Source organism: Colossoma macropomum, unplaced genomic scaffold (assembly GCF_904425465.1).
Source record: "Colossoma macropomum unplaced genomic scaffold, Colossoma_macropomum, whole genome shotgun sequence".
In the NCBI taxonomy this organism is placed as follows: Eukaryota; Metazoa; Chordata; class Actinopteri; order Characiformes; family Serrasalmidae; genus Colossoma; species Colossoma macropomum.
The window spans coordinates 16,203,324-16,223,797 of NW_023494797.1; the positions used below are offsets into that span (position 1 = coordinate 16,203,324).

The 20,474-nt window shown below is 39.4% G+C and overlaps 3 protein-coding genes across 3 annotated transcripts in view; 1 reads left to right on the forward strand and 2 right to left on the reverse strand.

The window, feature by feature from the left end:
* The window catches only part of galns (galactosamine (N-acetyl)-6-sulfatase), a 55,631-nt gene extending 50,025 nt beyond the window's left edge, over positions 1 to 5,606 (reverse strand). Inside the window, 3 exon segments of the mRNA XM_036584424.1 lie at positions 405 to 510; positions 512 to 529; positions 5,238 to 5,606. Coding sequence (XP_036440317.1) covers positions 405 to 510; positions 512 to 529; positions 5,238 to 5,354 — 241 coding nt within the window. The 5' untranslated portion in view covers positions 5,355 to 5,606.
* Positions 5,607 to 5,621: 15 nt separating this feature from the next.
* On the forward strand, positions 5,622 to 11,417 carry trappc2l (trafficking protein particle complex 2-like). The gene is made up of 5 exons (XM_036584431.1): positions 5,622 to 5,677; positions 7,198 to 7,370; positions 8,136 to 8,223; positions 8,332 to 8,411; positions 11,251 to 11,417. The coding sequence occupies exons 1-5, from the start codon at positions 5,645 to 5,647 to the stop codon at positions 11,294 to 11,296; spliced, it is 420 nt and encodes a 139-aa protein (XP_036440324.1). The 5' UTR covers positions 5,622 to 5,644; the 3' UTR covers positions 11,297 to 11,417.
* Positions 11,418 to 13,555: 2,138 nt separating this feature from the next.
* On the reverse strand, positions 13,556 to 20,202 carry pabpn1l (PABPN1 like, cytoplasmic). Its single transcript, XM_036583893.1, has 7 exons — positions 20,044 to 20,202; positions 18,479 to 18,590; positions 17,360 to 17,427; positions 16,128 to 16,234; positions 15,962 to 16,049; positions 13,864 to 13,994; positions 13,556 to 13,574 (listed from the first exon to the last, which is right to left on the reverse strand). Exons 1-7 carry the CDS (start codon positions 20,107 to 20,109, stop codon positions 13,556 to 13,558), a joined length of 591 nt encoding a protein of 196 aa, XP_036439786.1. The 5' UTR covers positions 20,110 to 20,202.
* Positions 20,203 to 20,474: the final 272 nt, after the last annotated feature.

The window sequence follows — 20,474 nt, forward strand, 5'->3', positions numbered from 1 at the left end:
TCATATAAAGTCATGATCTGTGCACTTCTAACAATATCAGGATTAGGATCATCTACTATGAAGAATTTATCAGTTAGTAAGTATATTTAGTAGTTATTACAATGCAAACACTAAATACTTCATTGCAATGTTCATGTTTATGCTTATACTAATAATTAAAATGTACTGCAAAGCTGTCTCTGGGTACACTAAATATGTCCAAAAGTTTGTAGACACCTGCACATCTATGATTCTACTGAAAACAAGGGTATTAATAGGGAATTTGCAATGTGTATCAGCAATGTGTGCACTTTAATATACCTGAATTCACTCATTAGAAGGGCTGTCTAGATACTTTTGGACATATAGTGTGTAGACATGTGTTCTGATAGCAATTTAAAGGCAACCTCAGTGCAGACACGCACAGGGAGAGCAGAGTGGGTTTGCGGTGTAGAAGTTAGGGAACAGCATCCCCTGAGAAGCCATCAGGTCCAAGTTTGGAGTTTCCATGGCGGGCTGACCAAACACCCCACAGATCACCCCATCCCATCTGAAACAGAAGAGGAAACAGGGGAGAATGCACCATGTGAGCCAAAACAGAGTAGAGTCATTCCAGGAGATCAGCGCCAGACGGATGTGGTGATTTTAAAAGTGTTTGTCAATTAATCACATTTTTTGTCCTCTATAGTTTTAATTGTGTGTTGTTTTTCCCTCAGTAAGCGCATCGTTTCCTCTGTCTTTAGTGTGAAAAGGTGGACATTTCACAGCAATACACACAGTTACATACACACAGTCAAATACACACAGTTACATACACAGTCAAATACACACAGTTACATACACACAGTCAAATACACACACAGTTACATACACACAGTCAAATACACACAAATACACACAGTTAAATACACACAGTCAAAGTGCATGTTTTGTTGATTTTCACAGTAAGTGCACAGTAAGTTCACACATCCTCTACAGAGAACAAACAAACATGTCAACATGACTGTATACTCGATGGACCCAGTCAGGGTTGAAAAAACAGCAAATTATTAATGTTGAATAAAAGCAAAATGTATCAGCTTTTGAACTTAAATCAAGGTCATTTAGGCCCAATCCCATTTCACCCAACACCCCTACTACTTAGGCCTTAGCCCTCCGGTTAGGTAGGGTGTCCCAATTCTTGTTGAGATAGAGGGGTGGGGTGAAGTGTTGGGGCTACATGACCCTCCAAACTGAGGTTTTTCAGAGACTCCAAACAGAGTGATATGAGAAAAAAAGAAAAACCAGCAAGCTGGCTGAACAAGAGACCAAAGAAACCCACAAATGTGGGAATTTTCTCTGTTGAAAATTACAATAATCACTGTATTATCTTAGTTTAATGTAATTTTAGTGTATTATGGTCCTTTTCTTCATAAGCATAGAAAATCGCTAGTGGTTTGCTGATGTCTCAGTAGTTAGCTAAATTTCCAGTTCCACCTTAAATAGTCCAGCAGTTCCAAAGCCTGAAGTGCCAGAATATATCTGCTGCACCATTTAAGGTGGAATTGGGAAATTCGAACAACAAGCTGGTGAATATCTGACTTCAGCTTCAGATCACTGAACAATTAGTGGTGGAAGATAATAAATAATTGCCCCCCTCTTTGAAGATCATATGATGCCCTGAAATGTGACTAAAGCCCAGCAGTGAGGAGCTGAACTTTACCCTCCTCTGCTGTCACTGCAGACTGGCAGGGTCGCCTACAGAGCAGCGCTGGTAGCTGTTTATGAAGTAATGCTGTTTTTATTTGAGGGTCCCATTTCAGAGGGGAAGATTTCAACCACTACCCCTTGTAACTCAGTTCCAAGGGGCAAAGTGACACTTGAAAACAGGGGTAGGGGTAAAAGTAAGAAATGGGATTGGGCCTTTTATATATTTATCTTTATAGAGTCACTTAATGTGACAGTGCATTGTTTTTATGGCTAAATTTCTTGCCGTGACAAATTGGAAAGCAAAACATCATAATTACTAAATGTTTTCTTACAATTAACATGTTTAAATTACTAGAGATACAGCAGATATTAAACCACTCTAAATGTAGTTTACCCAGTTTTGAGTGGCTTATAGTGTTAAGAAATTATAGTGTAATGAAATTCTTAAAATACATGGTTCTTCAAAGGTTCTTTAAATGGTTCCTTGTATGGTGAAATGGTACTTCAGACTGATGGAGAATGTTTTGTTGCATATGCTTCTATAAACAGCCTTTTTGAAAACGGTTCTATATAGCACCAAAAAAGGGTTCTGCAATGTCAAGCTTGTAACAATAGAAGAGCCCTTTTTAAAAAGGCTCTATATAGAACCATACACAACACATTCTCCATCAGTCTGAAGAACCATCTCATTCTGCAAAGAACCATTTAATCACGCAAATGGTTTTTAAATGTGTTCATGGTTCTGTACAGAACCACTGTCTTTACTAAAGAACCCATGAAGAACCATGTTTTTTAAGAGTGTAGCGTGACAGATGATTACAGCTGAATAATGTATCAACACATCTTACTATCAGAATTCGCATCATCACATATATTTCATGTGATGGGGCTGCTGAAGGAGCTCGAGCGTCGACAGGAAACTCTGAGTGATGCACTGAAAAAATCATTAACCTACTTCAGTCATAACTCTATTAAAATACACCATTATTAGCCAGTTAACAACATTTAAAGTAAAGTTTTCATTCCAGAGCAGCTGAATGTTTTCTTGTTCCTCTTTCCATGAGGCCACATTTAGCTTATTCCCCAGTTTATTATTTGAATTTTCCGTTCCACCTTAAATAACGCAGCGGGTATCTAGTTAGTGTACAGGCGCAAGAATGTAACTGCAGCATTAAGGAGGAACGGAAAATGCGAATAAGAAGCAGGGAGAAAAAATGGCACTTCAGCTACTTTCTGTGTAATGTGTAAACAATATCGTTTACTATGGTTTTTCTTTTCATTCCTTACATACAGTTTTGAGTCCTTGTTTGTTGCAGCCCTAATCATGAAGAAAATCACGTCCCCCCCCCATAGCAGAGTCAGAGTGCAGAGTAGGGGTGTACTGTAGAGTAGGGGTGGGCAATATGATGACATTTTGACATTATCGTGCTATAATTTATTACAATATGCTTTGCTGAGCATATTGTGGATATCGTCAGTTCCTTAAAGAATACTGACTGACTATATATTTAATTACAGAGTGAGCAGAATTAAGCCTGTTTAACTGGATTTAGTGCAGTTTGTAAAAGACTGAATAAAGATCACTGTCATTGTAGGCTTATTATTATATTATTATTATTATTATTATTATTATAGTATTTTTAAATGTGGCACTACAGGTTTTATTTTGTCTGTTCCAACTTATTAAACCTCAGAAAAACTAAATATCGTGATGCATATGGAGTATAAATGCTTTGAAGTATTGTGATAACATTCTTGCCGTATCGCCCACCCCTACTGTAGAGGCAGACGTTTATATCAGTGCCTGGTGAGCAGCACTGGATTATCATAAAGTTGGTAAACACCTTAGCAACCACCTGGGATACCACAGCAACCACTTAGCAGCTTCCCAGGAACCAGCTGGGATGCCATAGCAAGCGGCCATAAAATACCATAAAATACCACAGTGACTGCCTGGAAACACCCTAGCAACCACCTGGAAATTGATTAAGCTGCGCAATCTGTCTGTATTTTCTTCAGGAAATGCACTTTTCTAGTTAGAGGTTGCAGACTGCAAAGCAACAACAACAACAACAACAACAATAATAATAATAATAACAATTATTATTACTATTATTACTATTATTATTATTATTATTATTTTTATTATTATTATTATTATTATATGTGGCACTACAGGTTCTATTTTGTCTTTTCCAACTTCTTAAATCTTATTAAATCTCATAAAAACTAAATATCATGATGCCTATCGATTATTCTGTGGCAGACGCGTTTATCAGCAGCTGATGAGCAGCAATGGATTATAATAAAGTTGGTAAACAAGCGCACTGGAGTTGAAGAACTGACTCTTTCGGAATTGACTCCCATCACTAGTGGAAACATACTTTGAGCATAGAAAAGGTTTCACGTTAAAAAGGCTCTATATAGAACCATATACAACACACTGTCCGTCAATCTGAAGAACTCATTCTGCAAAGAACCCTTTAATCATGCAAATGGTTTTTAAGTGTTCATGGTTCTGTATAGAATCACTGTCTTTACTAAAGAACCCTTGAAGAACCATGTTTTTAAGAGTGTAGCTTGACAGATGATTATACCTGATTAATGTTTCAACACATCTTACTTCAGTGGTCACCAACCCTGGTCCTGGAGATCCACCTTCCTGCAGATTCTGGTTCTAATTCTGCAGGAAAGTAGACTTCTATGAGGACGGTTGGTGCCCACTGGTCTATACGAACATGTCAAAAAACGCACATCATCCTAAAAAATATGTAGAAAAGCAAACTTTTTTCATTTACAATGAAATATTTTCGTCCACCATGATGAATTCATATGTTTAAGCTTGGAAAACATGTGATACCACATTCTGGTGTGGACTTAAATGACACTCTTTTCATGGAATTACTTAGAACAGAAACAAGCTGCACAAAATAGAGCATCAGCACCTTAAACTTTGACCAGAACTACAGAAATTCAGCTGGTGGTTCGTCCACAACTGATAAGATGGATGCCAAAGGACAGAAGTACAGAAGCACCAGAACTGCAGAAAGACAGAAGTACAGAAACACATAAAATACAGAAACACATAAAGTACAGAAGTACAGAAGCACCAGAAGTACAGTAGTACAGAAGCACCTAAAGTACAGAAGCACCAGAAGTACAGAAGCACCAGAAGTACAGTAGTACAGACGCACCAGAAGTACAGTAGTACAGACGCACCAGAAGTACAGAAGCACCTAAAGTACAGAAGCACCAGAAGTACATAAGTACAGAAGCACCCAAAGTACAGAAGCACCAGAAGTACAGTAGTACAGAAGCACCAGAAGTACAGAAGCACCCAAAGTACAGAAGCACCAGAAGTACATAAGTACAGAAACACCCAAAGTACAGAAGCACCAGAAGTACAGTAGTACAGAAGCACCAGAAGTACAGAAGCACCAGAAGTACAGTAGTACAGAAGCACCAGAAGTACAGTAGTACAGAAGCACCAGAAGTACAGTAGTACAGAAGCACCTAAAGTATAGAAGAGTACAGAAGCACCAGGAGCGGAGTTACTTTAAAAGACTCACATCATCCATTAGCATGATGATGATATTTGGAGTGGACACATTCTGACTGTCGGTGGCTGTAAGGAAGCACACAGTCCAGAAAAGGATGGACGCACATTTGATTCGCTGGACCCCCATTTCTCTTCATCTCATCTCATCTCCAGTTTCTGCTCATCACATGCCTCGGACATTGAGGAAGTGCGCACAGTAGCGTCCTCTGAATGTGAGTCGAAGTTTAAAGAAGTCTGCATAAACACTGCAAGAGGTCCACGGATGACATATTCTCGGCACACAGGACTGCTAACAAAAATAGCGCCTCGTTTAAGCAAAAAAAACCTTCCAAACCTAAAATAAATCAAGAAAATAAACGCCGAGTCTGCGTCACGTCACGTGTCGTGGGCGGGGCCGTGTGTCGTCACCGTCTCAACATGGCGGTGTGTGTGGCGGTGATAGCGAAGGAGGTAAACACTGAAATATCTTCTTTTCTTGCTTTTATCTCTGGTTAAAATGCGTTTTAAGGATTGGGGACATTTAAAAAGACATAAATGTCATAACCGGGACCGTTCAGTCGCGATGCTGGGCTGTGTATAATGGAGTTTTAGTATCGTGAACGCTGATGTTGTCTGTCAGTGGCTCAGAGAAGAGGAGCTCCAGCAGCTCCACCATTCACTTACTAACAGACTTTATTTGGATTTTCCAGCTGTAATCATATTTATTATTATGTCAGACATTGTTTTTCTGATATGTGGAACTCAGTCTGGTTTATCTGTGGTGCTCTTTGGCTGGGATTTCCTCTAACAGGCTTTCTATTTGTAGTGAAACTCGTTTACCTACAGTAACTGCAGCACAGTAAAGGGGAATTCCACCATTTTTTACAAAATTCTGAATGATTACATGGTTGAGATGTAAATAGTCATTCAGAGAGGTTTGACGTGAAGTGCTCCATTCTAGAGAAACATACCGAGTCAGAGTTGTTTACAGTGGTGGAGATGGGAACCAGACGACTAAAGAATTTAATGCCTCTAAAAGCTCCCTCACAGAAAATGATTACATGCAATGGTTATGAATACACTGCCTGATATATATACATTCATAGTGGAGAGATACATGCAGGGCACCGTGAAGCAAAACAGACCCCAATTTTTCACTATTTACTTCCATTTCACCATCAGCATTGTATAAAAATTCAAAAGACCGTGTAGGTTCACTGGTGCTTTTGGATAGAAGATAAAATGGCTATATTTGTGGTATAGACATTGCAACCCCTGGTTCCTATCACCACAACAATTTAAAAAAATTTCTCTACAGTGCACTCATTGAGGTGCAGACATTTGAGAACTCACTGGAATTCCTCTTTAATATCCACACTTTATTCATTAAAACCTCTCGGAAAATGTATTTACCTGCAGTAACAGCTGATCTTTTCTGCATGATTATGACCCCCCCATCCAAAAAAAATGAAAACTGCATTGTATTTTTTTAGTACAGCGTTACATTATTAGGATTTTGCAGTGCATCTGTGTGTTGGCAGTAGGACTGCACAATATTGTGTTTGTTAATAAGTAGTATTTAACACTTGCAGTGCTGATCACATTGCACTTTGTAATAAGTAAATGAGAGTCTACATTTCCTTTTGCACATCCTCACCGACCTCAGAAGAAGAGTTTATGTGGTAGTTTTGATATATAGATATAGTCACATGGTAAAAATATGTATACTTTTCAGAATAATGCAGGCAAGTCTAAACCATGTCCATCTCAAAGGCTCATCAGTGGACTTAAATACTCATTTTTTTTTGCTTCTTCGATATCCAGTCCAGCATGTTCTGCTGATATTAGCCTGATACTGATACCCAGTGTCGGATATGCGTCTCTAGTGCAAAATGTACTTTTACTGCATGCTTTTATTTACAGTTGTAAATGTGCAAGGTTTTCTTTTACCTTCGCGTCTTAGCGTTTGTGCGATTTTGTCCCCTTTACAGAATTACCCTCTGTACATACGGAGCGTCCCCTCCCAGAGTGAGCTGAAGTTCCACTACACTGTGCACACTTCACTGGATGTAGTGGAGGAGAAGATCTCTACAGTGGGGAAAGCCATGGCTGAGCAAAGAGAGCTGTACTTGGGTCTGCTTTACCCGACAGAGGACTACAAAGTGTATCCTTCACATGATGTGCTCACAGTCTCCAACAACTACTGTCTTCTGCCCCCTGAAAACAGCTAATAAATAAATAAATAACGATATTGGAAAACGATGAACTGTTGAACTAGTTTGCTCATAAATGGAAACTTTTGCTGTGTATATTTAATTCTAATTCACTTTTAACAATGCTGGCCACAATGTAGCATGATGTTGCTATTGGGACAAAACTTCATATTTCTATTTTTGCCGTTTTTCTTTTTTTGACATAATTTGAAAAAGGCAGTCGCCCTTTATTTTGTGTCAAAAACGAGGGAGGGAAACCAGGTGGGCTGAGCTGCTGTGTTTTAGAGCTAGCGTACATTAGCCACCAGAAAAATGGAGAGAACTACGGAAAGCAGAAAAAAAAGTTCAAGAAAGGCTGTACGGCCGAGAGTTTGACACATTTGCTAACAGTGGCCATTTAACGTCAACCGTTTCGCTTTCCTTAGTTCCAGTGTTGCTCACCGTGATGTCTGTTCAGTGAGTGCGGCGCCCGAGGGTCTGAGTTGTGAAGGGAAACGTGAATCGGATGCAACACCGGCAGCTTTATGGAGACTCGCAAGAATCCTCACTTAATCAGTCCAACATCTTTATTACAAACTAAGCTTGTTACAGTTTGGAAACGTGTTTACATTTTTGGTATATTTTATTATTACAGAACAGTGCATTTCAGCTGTTAATGAAAAACAAGGTCTTAGGGGGGGAGTTTCTCTTTAAGGTGTCCTTAACTGAAATATCAGATATGGCTATGTGACGAACTCCAAAGTGAAGTTTGTAATTGTCGTAGACTCTTCAAACACATCACTGAGAGACAACGAGATACGAAGCGTAAGCTAACATGTCTCAAAGTCTTAACAACTCTTGAATGTCATGCAGAGTCATTCTGGATTACCACATGCATAGAAAGTCATCTTACCAGTCATTCTGTCTCCACAGATGTTCAGAAAATTGCACAATTCCTTCACAGATGTTATGTGCAATCCCTTCTACAACCCTGGCGATCCAATTCAGTCAAAGTAAGAACTGGTTTAATATTAATATACTGTGGGTTAGGCCTGCGCACTATGCTCACTGGCCACTTTATTAGAAACACCTACCCTGTTTCCCTGCATAGTTTGTTAGTGAGTGATCTTTTACTGTGTTCATTAATGGTCTGGACCCCCACAGGACCACCACTGAGCAGGTGTTGTTTGGTGGTGGATTATTTTCAGTTTTACCATCTAATGAGGTTTAATCTAACATGTAACAATGGGCAGCTAAGATTTTATACTGTATTTTTTACTTTTTATGTTGCATGTAATTTTACTGAAGGATTAACAGTTTTTAAACTTAAAGCCTAACTCAGAATATCACTGGATTAGCCAGTGAGCAGCATCTAATCCAGTGATACTCTGATATTCTCAGTTCGTGGGGTGGTTGTTAAAGCCAAGTTCCTATGTAGGGCCATGTTTACGTTGGTTTCAGGCCTTTTTTTCCATATTCACATAAAAGGATGACCAATTTGTGACTGAAAACATGCATCTATCATGATAATCCTGCACTTTTTCCTCCTTCAAGCTGAGCCAGAGTATCCTACCTTACAAAGTCTCTGGCTGCACACAAGTACATTTTACAGAAGAGAAAAGTATATTAAAAATCCTATTATGATATTTTGGGCATTGATTCAGAACCTTTCAAAAGAAGGAAACTCGATGCTTCTAATAATTAATTATTTTTCTCACAACTACTAACACACCACCACCACATCAGTATCACTGCAGTGCTGAGGATGATCCACCACCCAAATAATACCTGCTCTGTGGGGGTCCTGACCATTGAATACAGGGGGCTAACAAAGTATACACACTACAGTCTGTAACTGTAGAACAACAAAGTGTACCTCTGTGATAAGTGGAGCTGATAAAATGGACATTAAGTGAAGATACAAGATTGCTATACCTAATAAAGTGGTCAGTCAGGCCTGGCCTTCACAATACTGTTAGCACAGAAGGCTGCAATATGCAAATGAGTCTCTAACCAATCGCTGAATGTTTTATTGTGTGCCTTGAGCATCCTGACCTGATCCTTGAGCATTCTAGATAATTGATTTAAAAACCAATATTGCTGAATTGAGGCTCAAGGTGGTGTAATTGTTCAAATAACTGGTTTTATTTTAAAATACACTGCTCAAAAAAATAAAGGGAACACTTAAATAACACATCCTAGATCTGAATGAATGAAATATTCTCATTGAATACTTTGTTCTGTACAAAGTTGAATGTGCTGACAACAAAATCACACAAAAATCATCAATGGAAATCAAATTTCTTAACCAATGGAGGCCTGGATTTGGAGTCACACACAAAATTAAAGTGGAAAAACACACTACAGGCTGATCCAACTTTGATGTAATGTCCTTAAAACAAGTCAAAATGAGGCTCAGTATTGTGTGTGGCCTCCACGTGCCTGTATGACCTCCCTACAACGCCTGGGCATGCTCCTGATGAGGTGGCGGATGGTCTCCTGAGGGATCTCCTCCCAGACCTGGACTAAAGCATCCGCCAACTCCTGGACAGTCTGTGGTGCAACGTGACGTTGGTGGATGGAGCGAGACATGATGTCCCAGATGTGCTCAATCGGATTCAGGTCTGGGGAACGGGCGGGCCAGTACATAGCTTCAATGCCTTCATCTTGCAGGAACTGCTGACACACTCCAGCCACATGAGGTCTAGCATTGTCCTGCATTAGGAGGAACCCAGGGCCAACCGCACCAGCATATGGTCTCACAAGGGGTCTGAGGATCTCATCTCGGTACCTAATGGCAGTCAGGCTACCTCTGGCGAGCACAGAATGCCACCCCACACCATTACTGACCCACTGCCAAACCGGTCATGCTGAAGGATGTTGCAGGCAGCAGATCGCTCTCCACGGCGTCTCCAGACTCTGTCACGTCTGTCACATGCTCAGTGTGAACCTGCTTTCATCTGTGAAGAGGACAGGGCGCCAGTGGCGAATTTGCCAATCCTGGTGTTCTCTGGCAAATGCCAAGTGTCCTGCACGGTGTTGGGCTGTGAGCACAACCCCCATCTGTGGACGTCGGGCCCTCATACCATCCTCATGGAGTCGGTTTCTAACCGTTTGTGCAGACACATGCACATTTGTGGCCTGCTGGAGATCATTTTGCAGGGCTCTGGCAGTGCTCCTCCTGTTCCTCCTTGCACAAAGGCGGAGGTAGCGGTCCTGCTGCTGGGTTGTTGCCCTCCTACGGCCTCCTCCACGTCTCCTGGTAGCACCTCCAGGCTCTGGACACTACGCTGACAGACACAGCAAACATTCTTGCCACAGCTCGCGTTGATGTGCCATCCTGGATGAGCTGCACTACCTGAGCCACTTGTGTGGGTTGTAGAGTCCGTCTCATGCTACCATGAGTGTGAAAGCACCACCAACATTCAAAAGTGACCAAAACATCAGCCAGAAAGCATAGGTACTGAGAAGTGGTCTGTGGTCCCCACCTGCAGAACCACTCCTTTATTGAGTGTGTCTTGCTAATCGCCAATGATTTCCACCTGTTGTCTATTCCATTTGCACAACAGCATGTGAAATTGATTGTCAATCAGTGTTGCTTCCTAAGTGGACAGTTTGATTTCACAGAAGTTTGATTTACTTGGAGTTATATTGTGTTGTTTAAGTGTTCCCTTTATTTTTTTGAGCAGTGTATAAATAAATTGTAGCCCCAAGTGTAATATATCTTTAAACCCAAGGGAGACAAAAATGGACATTTCTGTAGAATGGCCCCTGTATCATACAGCCCTCTTGTGCACCTTTGGCTGAATTTACAGATGAATCCCCTGAACTAAATGTTTTCTCTTGTTTCAGGGCCTTTGACAGCATGGTGTCAACTATGATGGTGCAATCCTCCTAACTATGTCTGTTCTTACTGTAAATACAGCAGCTTCTGTGTCCCCCTCTCTGCACTCATGTCCTGAGCTGTATATGTTTGTATACTGTGTGAAATAAAAAGTCTTTTGAGTTACACTTTAAAATCGACCAATGTTGATTTATGTAATACAGGCAAAAGGAAAATGAATCCATTTATTTATTTTTTCTCCATGAAATTCGTTCAGTTATTTACAGTAAAGAATAACCACAGAAGATACAAAATTAGAAAAAAACAATACTTAAATTTAAAGGCATTCCAGCCTCTAACCAGCTAGTCAATTTTAAAGAAAGGACATCCATAAAATATAAATAAAATAGTAACAGTCCATTAGTGTAAACCAAGTCTTCTCCATTGTTGCAAGTTAAGTGTTCATGCTTGACATCAGTGAGACAAAATGAGCTATACACAAAATATATACTTAATACTGTACAATGAAAAATGTGCTTCATAGATAGAGTCCTGATAAGGGCAGGGCTGTGGTGACACTAAACAGTTAGCACCGATAAGTGCTTAGGTGACCATACAAGAAAAGAAAAACAAACAAATGGGGGGAAAAAAGAGAAAGTTGTCTTCATTCTGTCAATAAGGAACATACCAAGGCTGGGCTCTTCCACCGCCCCTGAAACAAGGTCAGTAAATCTGTTCTTCACAGGAACAACATACAAAGTCTACATTATACCCGCATTTGAATTTCTCCCCTATTTATGGTCCACTTATTACATGTGGTTTTATGTGCCATGAACATAAAAAAGGTCATTCATTTCTACATCATTTTCCTGCCTCTCTTTATCCCTTAGAACAGGGGTGTCAAACTCAACCAGTAAAAGGGCCATATTTAAAAAAATCTCATCAAATCTGTGGGCCAGAGGAAAAAATTTAATTCATTTTTAATTAAATGTTGTGATGTAACCTGAACTGGCCACTGTTTATTCAAAATATGCAAAAACGTCAATAGTAAAATATAGACACTTGTAGACCTTGAAATATTGCATGGACACTTGAATTGTCCAAAATTTAAATGTCTCCAAGTGGTCGGTCTTTTAAACCTATCTATTTGCTTGAACTAGACGCCTGGCATCCTTTATTTGCAGCAAGTTTATTAAGACTTGGGCTCAGTTTTTGAGCTGCTGAGTTGACATTAAGTGTTTATGTTGGTTAAACTGCAGCTGAAATGCATTTGGTGATATGACTGGTGTGGAATTGCGCAGAACTGGGTAGAATTGAGGTGCAACCGCTGTCCCATAGACTGTTGTTGGAGTAGGAGAGTTGGGCACATTATGTTGCAGTGCATGCTGGGGACTGTAGTGCAATGCATTGTGAAACGGGCTAATATTAATAGAACATTAAAGTACTTCTGCGGGCTGGATAGGACTGTGTGGTGGGCCTGATCTGGCCAGCAGGCCTTGAGTTTGACACATAGGCATAGAATAAAACAAACTGTTACTGTGCCTTTAAGACTGAAATATGTAAGCGAGGTCTGTTCTGTCTGGGTTGAAACAGTCCTTATAACTTCAGTGTGAGTGGGCAATGCTAAACTGCTGAAGGCTGAATTGGTACAACACAAGTAATATGGTGTTTTTTTGTGACATCACAAAAACAGTGAATTCAAAACAGGCTGTTTTCACAGATTAGTTTTCATATATGGACTGTACAGACTTTTTTTAATGATGTGTGCTGTTACAAAAACATTTATAGAATTAATAATTTACCTGATTAAGATGATCACACAGCCTCAACAAGTAAAGGAAGCAACTTTTGAAATAGTTTCAATGCGTTTACATGCACTTAATAATAATCCGATAACTGCAGAAAACCAGATTTTATCAGTAACCCGATCAACACGTTTACATGCGCTGTAGTGATCAGATAATGGGGAAACTCCTGGTCTACACGAGTCAGACAGTAATCAGATTTCTGCTTTGCAATGAGCCAATAAACTGTGATGTAAACATAATGTAAAACTCAAAACTGCATGCTAAAGCTTTATAATTTTTTATTTATATATATATATATATATATATATATATATATATATATATATATATATATATATATATATATATATATATATATATATATTAGTGCCACTTTATATGAAAATATCAATATGCATCATCTAGAAGATGAAGAATATTTAAATTCTTCATTTCGTCAAGTAGTGGTTTCAGTGTCGCTCCAAAAGTGTTTTGCTGCGTCCCGTGCCAACGCTGCTCGCTTATTTCCGGTACCGGTCTGTTTCTGTTACACTGCAGACTGGGAACTCCGAAAGAAATCAGAGTAAGAGTTCACATGCACTGAGAAATCTGATTACTGAGCTAAAATCCAGCTCTCTTTATTAGATTTCTTAATCAGATTTCTAGTCCTTACTCTGATCTAAGAAATCGGAGTGTGCTGTTGACATGACCATTTCAATAATCAGATAACTGCAGAAATCTGATTATGACCGGATTATTGGGGTGCATGTAAACACACTCACTGTTTGCACTCGACCTACATCAGACTACACACTGATGAAATAAGAACGCTGCTGCACTGAGTGAAGCACTGACCTGATGAATCCGCGAAACCTGCCGTTGTTAAATCTGGAACCGCGGAAGCCTCTACCTCTGAACCGGCCGCCCCGCAGGAACCCCCTGTCTGTGGTGCTAATGCCCGGCATGTTGGTTCTTTTAGGTAATACCTGTGGCCAAAATACAGCAGTGCTGAGTGATACTGATATTTTCCAAACATGTCACAGTTTCTGATATTTTAAGTGTGAGTTAATAAAGTTAACGAAGCCTAAAACAATGTCTTACTACTCTGACAGCTTGTTTGGACTATTTTGTTCCACTGTCCTCCCTTAAAATCAATGCAGAGGGAGCATTACACAGTATCGTAAACTTTAACTAACCAGAAAGGAAACACATCGTTGCTGTCGCGACAAAACCTCATCTCTCCATTTTGCCGTTGCCCTGTATGTTGTGTAAAAATGTAATGATAAATAGACCAACATAAATAAATATAAACAAATCATAGTTCTCCTTTTACTTCCATTAAAAGTTAAGAACGTTTTTCTTTCTCCTGTAAAGTTACCCTTTTTAAGATACAAGGTTTTGTTCCGAGAGCAGCGATATGTACAGACGTATGCAAAAGTCTGGGCACCCCTTCAAATCATGTTTTGTTGATTTTCTGAGTGAATCCAAGTTAACAGATCCAGCCGGGGTGCTCAATCCTGGAGTTCAACCACTCTGAAGAGTTCAGACCCAACACACCTGGCTCATATTGTCAGATGCCCCTGAAGCCCCTTGAATACCTGGATCAGGTGTGTTAGATTAGGGTTGGAGCTAAACTCTGCAGGGTGGTAGATCTCCATGACCAGGATTAGTCACCCCTGCTCTACAGAGAACACACTTCTGCACAGTTTAATGCACAATTACTGTTTATTTGCTGAATTTAACATATTGGGGGGAAAAATAAACAAATTGTGTCTACTTTGTCTTTCCAATATGACAAAATTTTAGTGCACAATTTCTAATACAATGACATATTTAAGTGTTCTTCATAGAGGATGCTTTGACTTATTTTCACTTCATAGTACACGTTTTGTTGAGGGGGTATAGGGTGTTCAAACTTTTGTAAATAACTGTAGCTGCTCAGTATTCATGCATTTTGAGCTGCTCTTTCAACACAGAAATTGTCACAGATTGTCACAATTGTCACAGGCGCTCTCACTGCTGACACTCTTCATATGAATGTAGCACTGTTTCCACACTGGACTAACACTTCAGATGCATGGACAGATGCCCTGAGAGCCATGAGCTTGTCACAGTCATTGTGGCATATTGTGCTGAATATCCAGGAGGGTCAAGCAAGATAACGAGCCTGACGTACGAGCTGGAACTCACTACAGGAAACACTAAAGCTCAGCTTGCTGGTGTCATTGGAAACTTTTACTTTCTAACCACCTCCACACCGCCTGCAACTGTTTTACTTGATTTTTACTATTATTGTCTTATTTTCATTATTTTAGTTATTTAATTTTTTTATTGTTTATTATTATAATTATTATTATTCATATGATTAAAACAAGAATAAGGATAATTATTTTTTGTTATTACTTCAGTCATTTTAATTAATTTTAGTTTCCTTTTTTGATCATATCCTCCTTTTGTTTTATTTATCTTCTGATTTTATCAACTTTTACATTTCAGTTATGCTTTAATTATTGTTTTATATTTTCTACTGTTTATGTATTTTACTTACCGGATTTGAGTGATTTTTATTATTTGATATGTTCTTACACATCAATCCCTTTTTTCCTGTATCAACTCGGCAACATTGTAAATGAGGGTCACCCTCAATGTTCTCTGAGGTTAAATAAAGGTTGATTGATTAACTGATATTATCTGACAACAATGGGAATCATTTTAAAATTTCCCTTCACAATTTTAAGACAAGCTTTACAAACAATAATTTTTATTTAAATGAAAACTATTCAACTGTCTGTGGCCTCGAGCTTGTTATAGCTCCAGTCACTGAAAGAAGTGTTGGAGTGTTGGAGCTTAACAGCAGGAAGCCACTCATCACTGAGAAGAAAAAAAACCCCAATATTTAGCTCAAAAAGACTCATCCTAACCATTAAAAAGGCTGTATGGCGTTCACTCTCACCTTAATGAGGCGCCCTCTGAACAAGGTTTCGTCCAGGGCCATGGCCGTCCTCACCGACTCTCTATCAGAAAACTCAATGTAGGCAAACCTGATGAAGAGTGAAAGAATGTGGATCCATAAAGCTCGTTCACTGTGCTAAAACAGACGAATGCAATCCTGTCCTCACCCTTTAGGATGGCCAGTGAATTTATCACACAGGATGGTGACCCTGTTAACGTGACCACAGCCATTAAAGTGGATCTCCAGTTCGTCTGCGGTGGTCCCGTAATCCACCTGTTTCCGTTCAAAACAGCACTCGCAGTATTTAAGTTGCACAGGACAAACAAGACAGAGGAAGCTTGTAGTGCTTGTGTTTACAACACAGTAAGCCTATTTACACTCTTCATCTCTTCTATTATTATTTTATCTAGAACAGATTCCTTATATGTAGGTCAAAAACCTCACATGTCCAAAACAGTAACTTTACAGTATAATTAAAAAAAGCATTACTAACTTTTAATGCAAGTTAATGTAAATAGTTTTTTTGTTGTTAAACTTTCACACAATGATTTTTCAAATTATGACAAACTATAGAAAGAACTAAAAAAAGAGATACAAGGTTTTGTTCTGATCACGACGTTATGTTTATCTACACATTTGTTTTATTTAATTTTCATTTATTTTCCACATGAATGCATCTGATAGAAAAATAAAAAACGATTTATCAGTGCTGCTTCTCCCAGGAACAACAACGACAACAACAACAACCTTTGTTATGTTATCCCAGGTGGTTGCTAAGGTGTTGCTAGGCAATTTTTATGGAATCCCAGGTGGTTGCTTAGGTTGTGGTATGAAAACCGAACATGCAATTGGTCCCGAAACCAAAGCATACGGCTCCCAAACAGGCTCTGCAAAATTTGATGTGTCTCGTGAAACACCACACAGGACATCACATCACCCAACATGTTTGAAAGTGAAAGTTCCGTAATGTTCATGTGTGGAGTTATTAGTGTCTTCCTATATTTTGCATGAAATAAATCAATAAATAAACTTCTTTTTAATTAGCCTGGCTGTAAACAATTTATCACCACCACTGGGGGCTGTAACTAAATTAACTGTTGCCTGGCACAGGCCTAATTTTCACTAAAGCGCAGTTCTGTTTGGGAGGAGTAAAGCTGAGTGTGGCTTGAAGAAACGGAATGATTTTCACTTGACCCAACTGCGTCACCAATTCTGCTCAAAACACCTTGCGAAGTGTCAGAGTGATCAGACAGCCACCTTTCTCTGTTTTATTTACTTTTGCCCTTTTCAGGGTCAAACAGCTGTTCAATCAGCCAGAGTGGCTAAGTGTAAGCAGGCTCACAGAAAAGTTTATGGTGCATAAAAAGGAAAACTCCTTAACAAAACAAGAGGCCTTACGTTCCCCACATAGACAGATCTGTTGTCTGCATCTATTCTCTCCTCATGGGTCATACTGTAGAAAAGTCCTGGGGAAACACACAGATCCTCTGCTGAATACATCTGAATACATCTACATCTGAACACAACTGCACCTAAACACACAGCGCAGAAAAGGTCGTCAGGGTAGCTGTAATATTCATGTTTAATATTCAAGTTAATAGATTTCCTTTTTGTGTCTCTGGTGCTAAGGGTGGGCAATATGATAAAAATATTTATCACAATATCTGAAGATGCTTTCAAGATTCATGGTAGATCGGTTGTACCGATATGAGGACTGTGGGCCGATGTGGATATACAAACATTTATAAAACGTAAAAATTTAGGAACTATATATACCTCGAGAAGTATTGTGGAGTAACACTCATTTCTGTGGGGTTACAGATGCAGTAAAAATCAATAACATGCAGATATTTTGGCTCTTCTCTAATACAATAAATACATAATCAAATACTGGTTTGAAATTTGTCAAATCTAAACATCTGCCCTACTGTGCATTCCTAAAGCTTAGGATTTTTACCACTTTAAAAAAAAGCTATGAAAAGCTATGAGTAAAATGATAATTTTTATTAAATGTATGCAAAAATAAACAATTTCTGAAAGAAAGAAAAAAAGAGAGAGAAAAAATATCAAACAATCGGTTTAAAAAATAAAATAAGATAATTACACAATATGCTGACATCCAATCATACTCCATTACTGTGCCTTAAGTACTTATGAAGCTACTACACACTGGTTGTTTACATTTTTTATATAACTGGAAAAATACATCTATTTTTCATGATCCATGCAGATGTAAGCTGTACTTACCAAACAACTGATATATGCAGAAAAACCTATCGCAGCCACCTCACTTGTCACAATAACATATTGGCCACCCTTAACCGAAACACTGAAAGGTGCACAACTGCTACAAAAAGGCCGTCCCCGCGCTGACAGCAGCGTCTTTAGCTAAGAGCGCGCCGCAGGCAGCAGGAGAGCCCTTCTGGGGCACGGCTCATTGGGCAGCGATGAAGCACATGTGAGAAGCACCGCGGCCCAGCAGATGGGCTCAGGTGCAGGCCAGCTGATCGAGCTCACCTGCCTGAGGGCTGTAGAGGAGCTGCTGTCTCTCTCCTCCGTACTGCACCTCCCTTAGCTTCTCCGCCTCCTCCTCCATCTCCATCACACGGGCCTTGATGGCCTCCAGCTCCTGACAAAGGGCAGGAAGGGAAGATTTGGCAAGTGAAATCATCTTAAAATGCAGGATTTCTAGGCATTTTTACTTGTTTCGAAGGGGAATTCCACCAACTTTTACATTTTCAGGTAAACCAGTGGGGGTGATAGGAACCAGAGGTTGTGAGACCTACAACACAAATATAGTTATTTTATTTACTATCCAGAGCCACCAGTGAACCTACACAAGTCTATGTTTTTGTATGCAATGTTGATGAGAGCAAAATAGTGGTAAATCGGGGGTGGGGGTGTGTATATATACATACATACATACACACACACACACACACACACATACATACATACATACATACATACATACATACATACATACATACACACACGGAACAAAGCCTCCTATCTCCAAAACAGTAACTTTATAGGACAAGGAAACAAACATACTCTACTTTTAATGTAAGTCAATGGAACCAGATGTTTTCCTAGTAGTTTTGGGTCTTTTATTTTCATCAATTTATAAAAGGCCAACATGCATTTTCAAATTCTGTCAAAAACTGAAAAATGACAAAAATGGAGATACAAGGTTTTGTTCCAACAACAGAGATATATATAGGTAAGATGTCTGGTTCCCATCACCACGACTGTGAACAATTCCGAATGCGTAGGCTTCAATATCCTAAACAGGACAAAAAGGACAATGTATGCTTTTAATCCATATGCAGGTCTAAAAGTCAGTGTAAATCTGACCAAGATGGAGCCCAAAAGAGACTGAAGAGAACAGCTCAAAGTTAAAAGTACTGTTCTTTAGAAAGGGGTTTGGTTCTGTTCAGAAATATGAGCTCTATATAGAACCATTTCATGCTTATACTATTTTTTTACATAGTGAAATGGTTCTTCAGATTGATGGAGAATGTGCTGTAGATGAAAAGGGTGCTCCTACTGTTACTCTGTCAAGCTTGTTACAATAGAAGAACCCTTTCTGGAGCTATATAGAACCCTTTTACAATGCAAAGAGCCCTTTAATCATGCAAAGGGTTCTTTGAGTGATCATGGTTCTGTATACAGCCATTTTCCTTACTAAGGAACCCTTGAAGAACCACCTTTTTAAGTGTGTACAAGTCTGATATCGTAACAAGAGCAGAACCATTTTCAAAAAGCTGCTATATAAAACGACATACCACACATTCTCCACCAGTCTGAAGAACCATTTGATTTCATTTGAGCATGAAATGGTTATATACAGAACTAAATAAACAGAACCTTTCTCTTTACTAAGGAACCCTGGAGGAACCATCTTTTTTGAGAGTGGAACATGAAACGGACCGCTTTGCATCACAGTTAACAGCTCAGTATAGCCAGTTAGCAAAGCCTAGAGATAAAAGCCTCCACTTCTCCTCTTTTAGAAGCAAATACACGCCACACAGCCTCACCTTCACAAACTTCACCCCCAGTAAACTCATGTAGGAACTTACTGGATCCTCCGCGAACTGATTTCCAGAGTTCAGAGCTCCTTTAATGTCGTAAATCTGCTCCGCCATGTCAATAAACAGAGACACTCGCTTCTCCGCTCATGCCACCTTGAACCCAGCTTCCTCTTCTCAATTAGGACGGGACTAAATGCGCCCAAAAACACGACTTATCTTGTAATTAGGTCGAAAATTCCTGAACTGGCGCAAAAAGAAGGGACTAATGGTGATATTTTGCTAACAGGCTGAGGGAAAAGTGTCTTTCTTCACGTTATAAACAGTTAGCCTAGCTGTCAGCTAGCCATGGAGGACCCGGGCGGCTTTAATCAGCCATCAGCTCAGCTGCAGGTCATGTGATCCTCCATAAATCTGCTTAAAATCACTAAATTTATAGAAATGTTCGAGTTTTCGCATATTAAATGAAGCCAGACTGGATT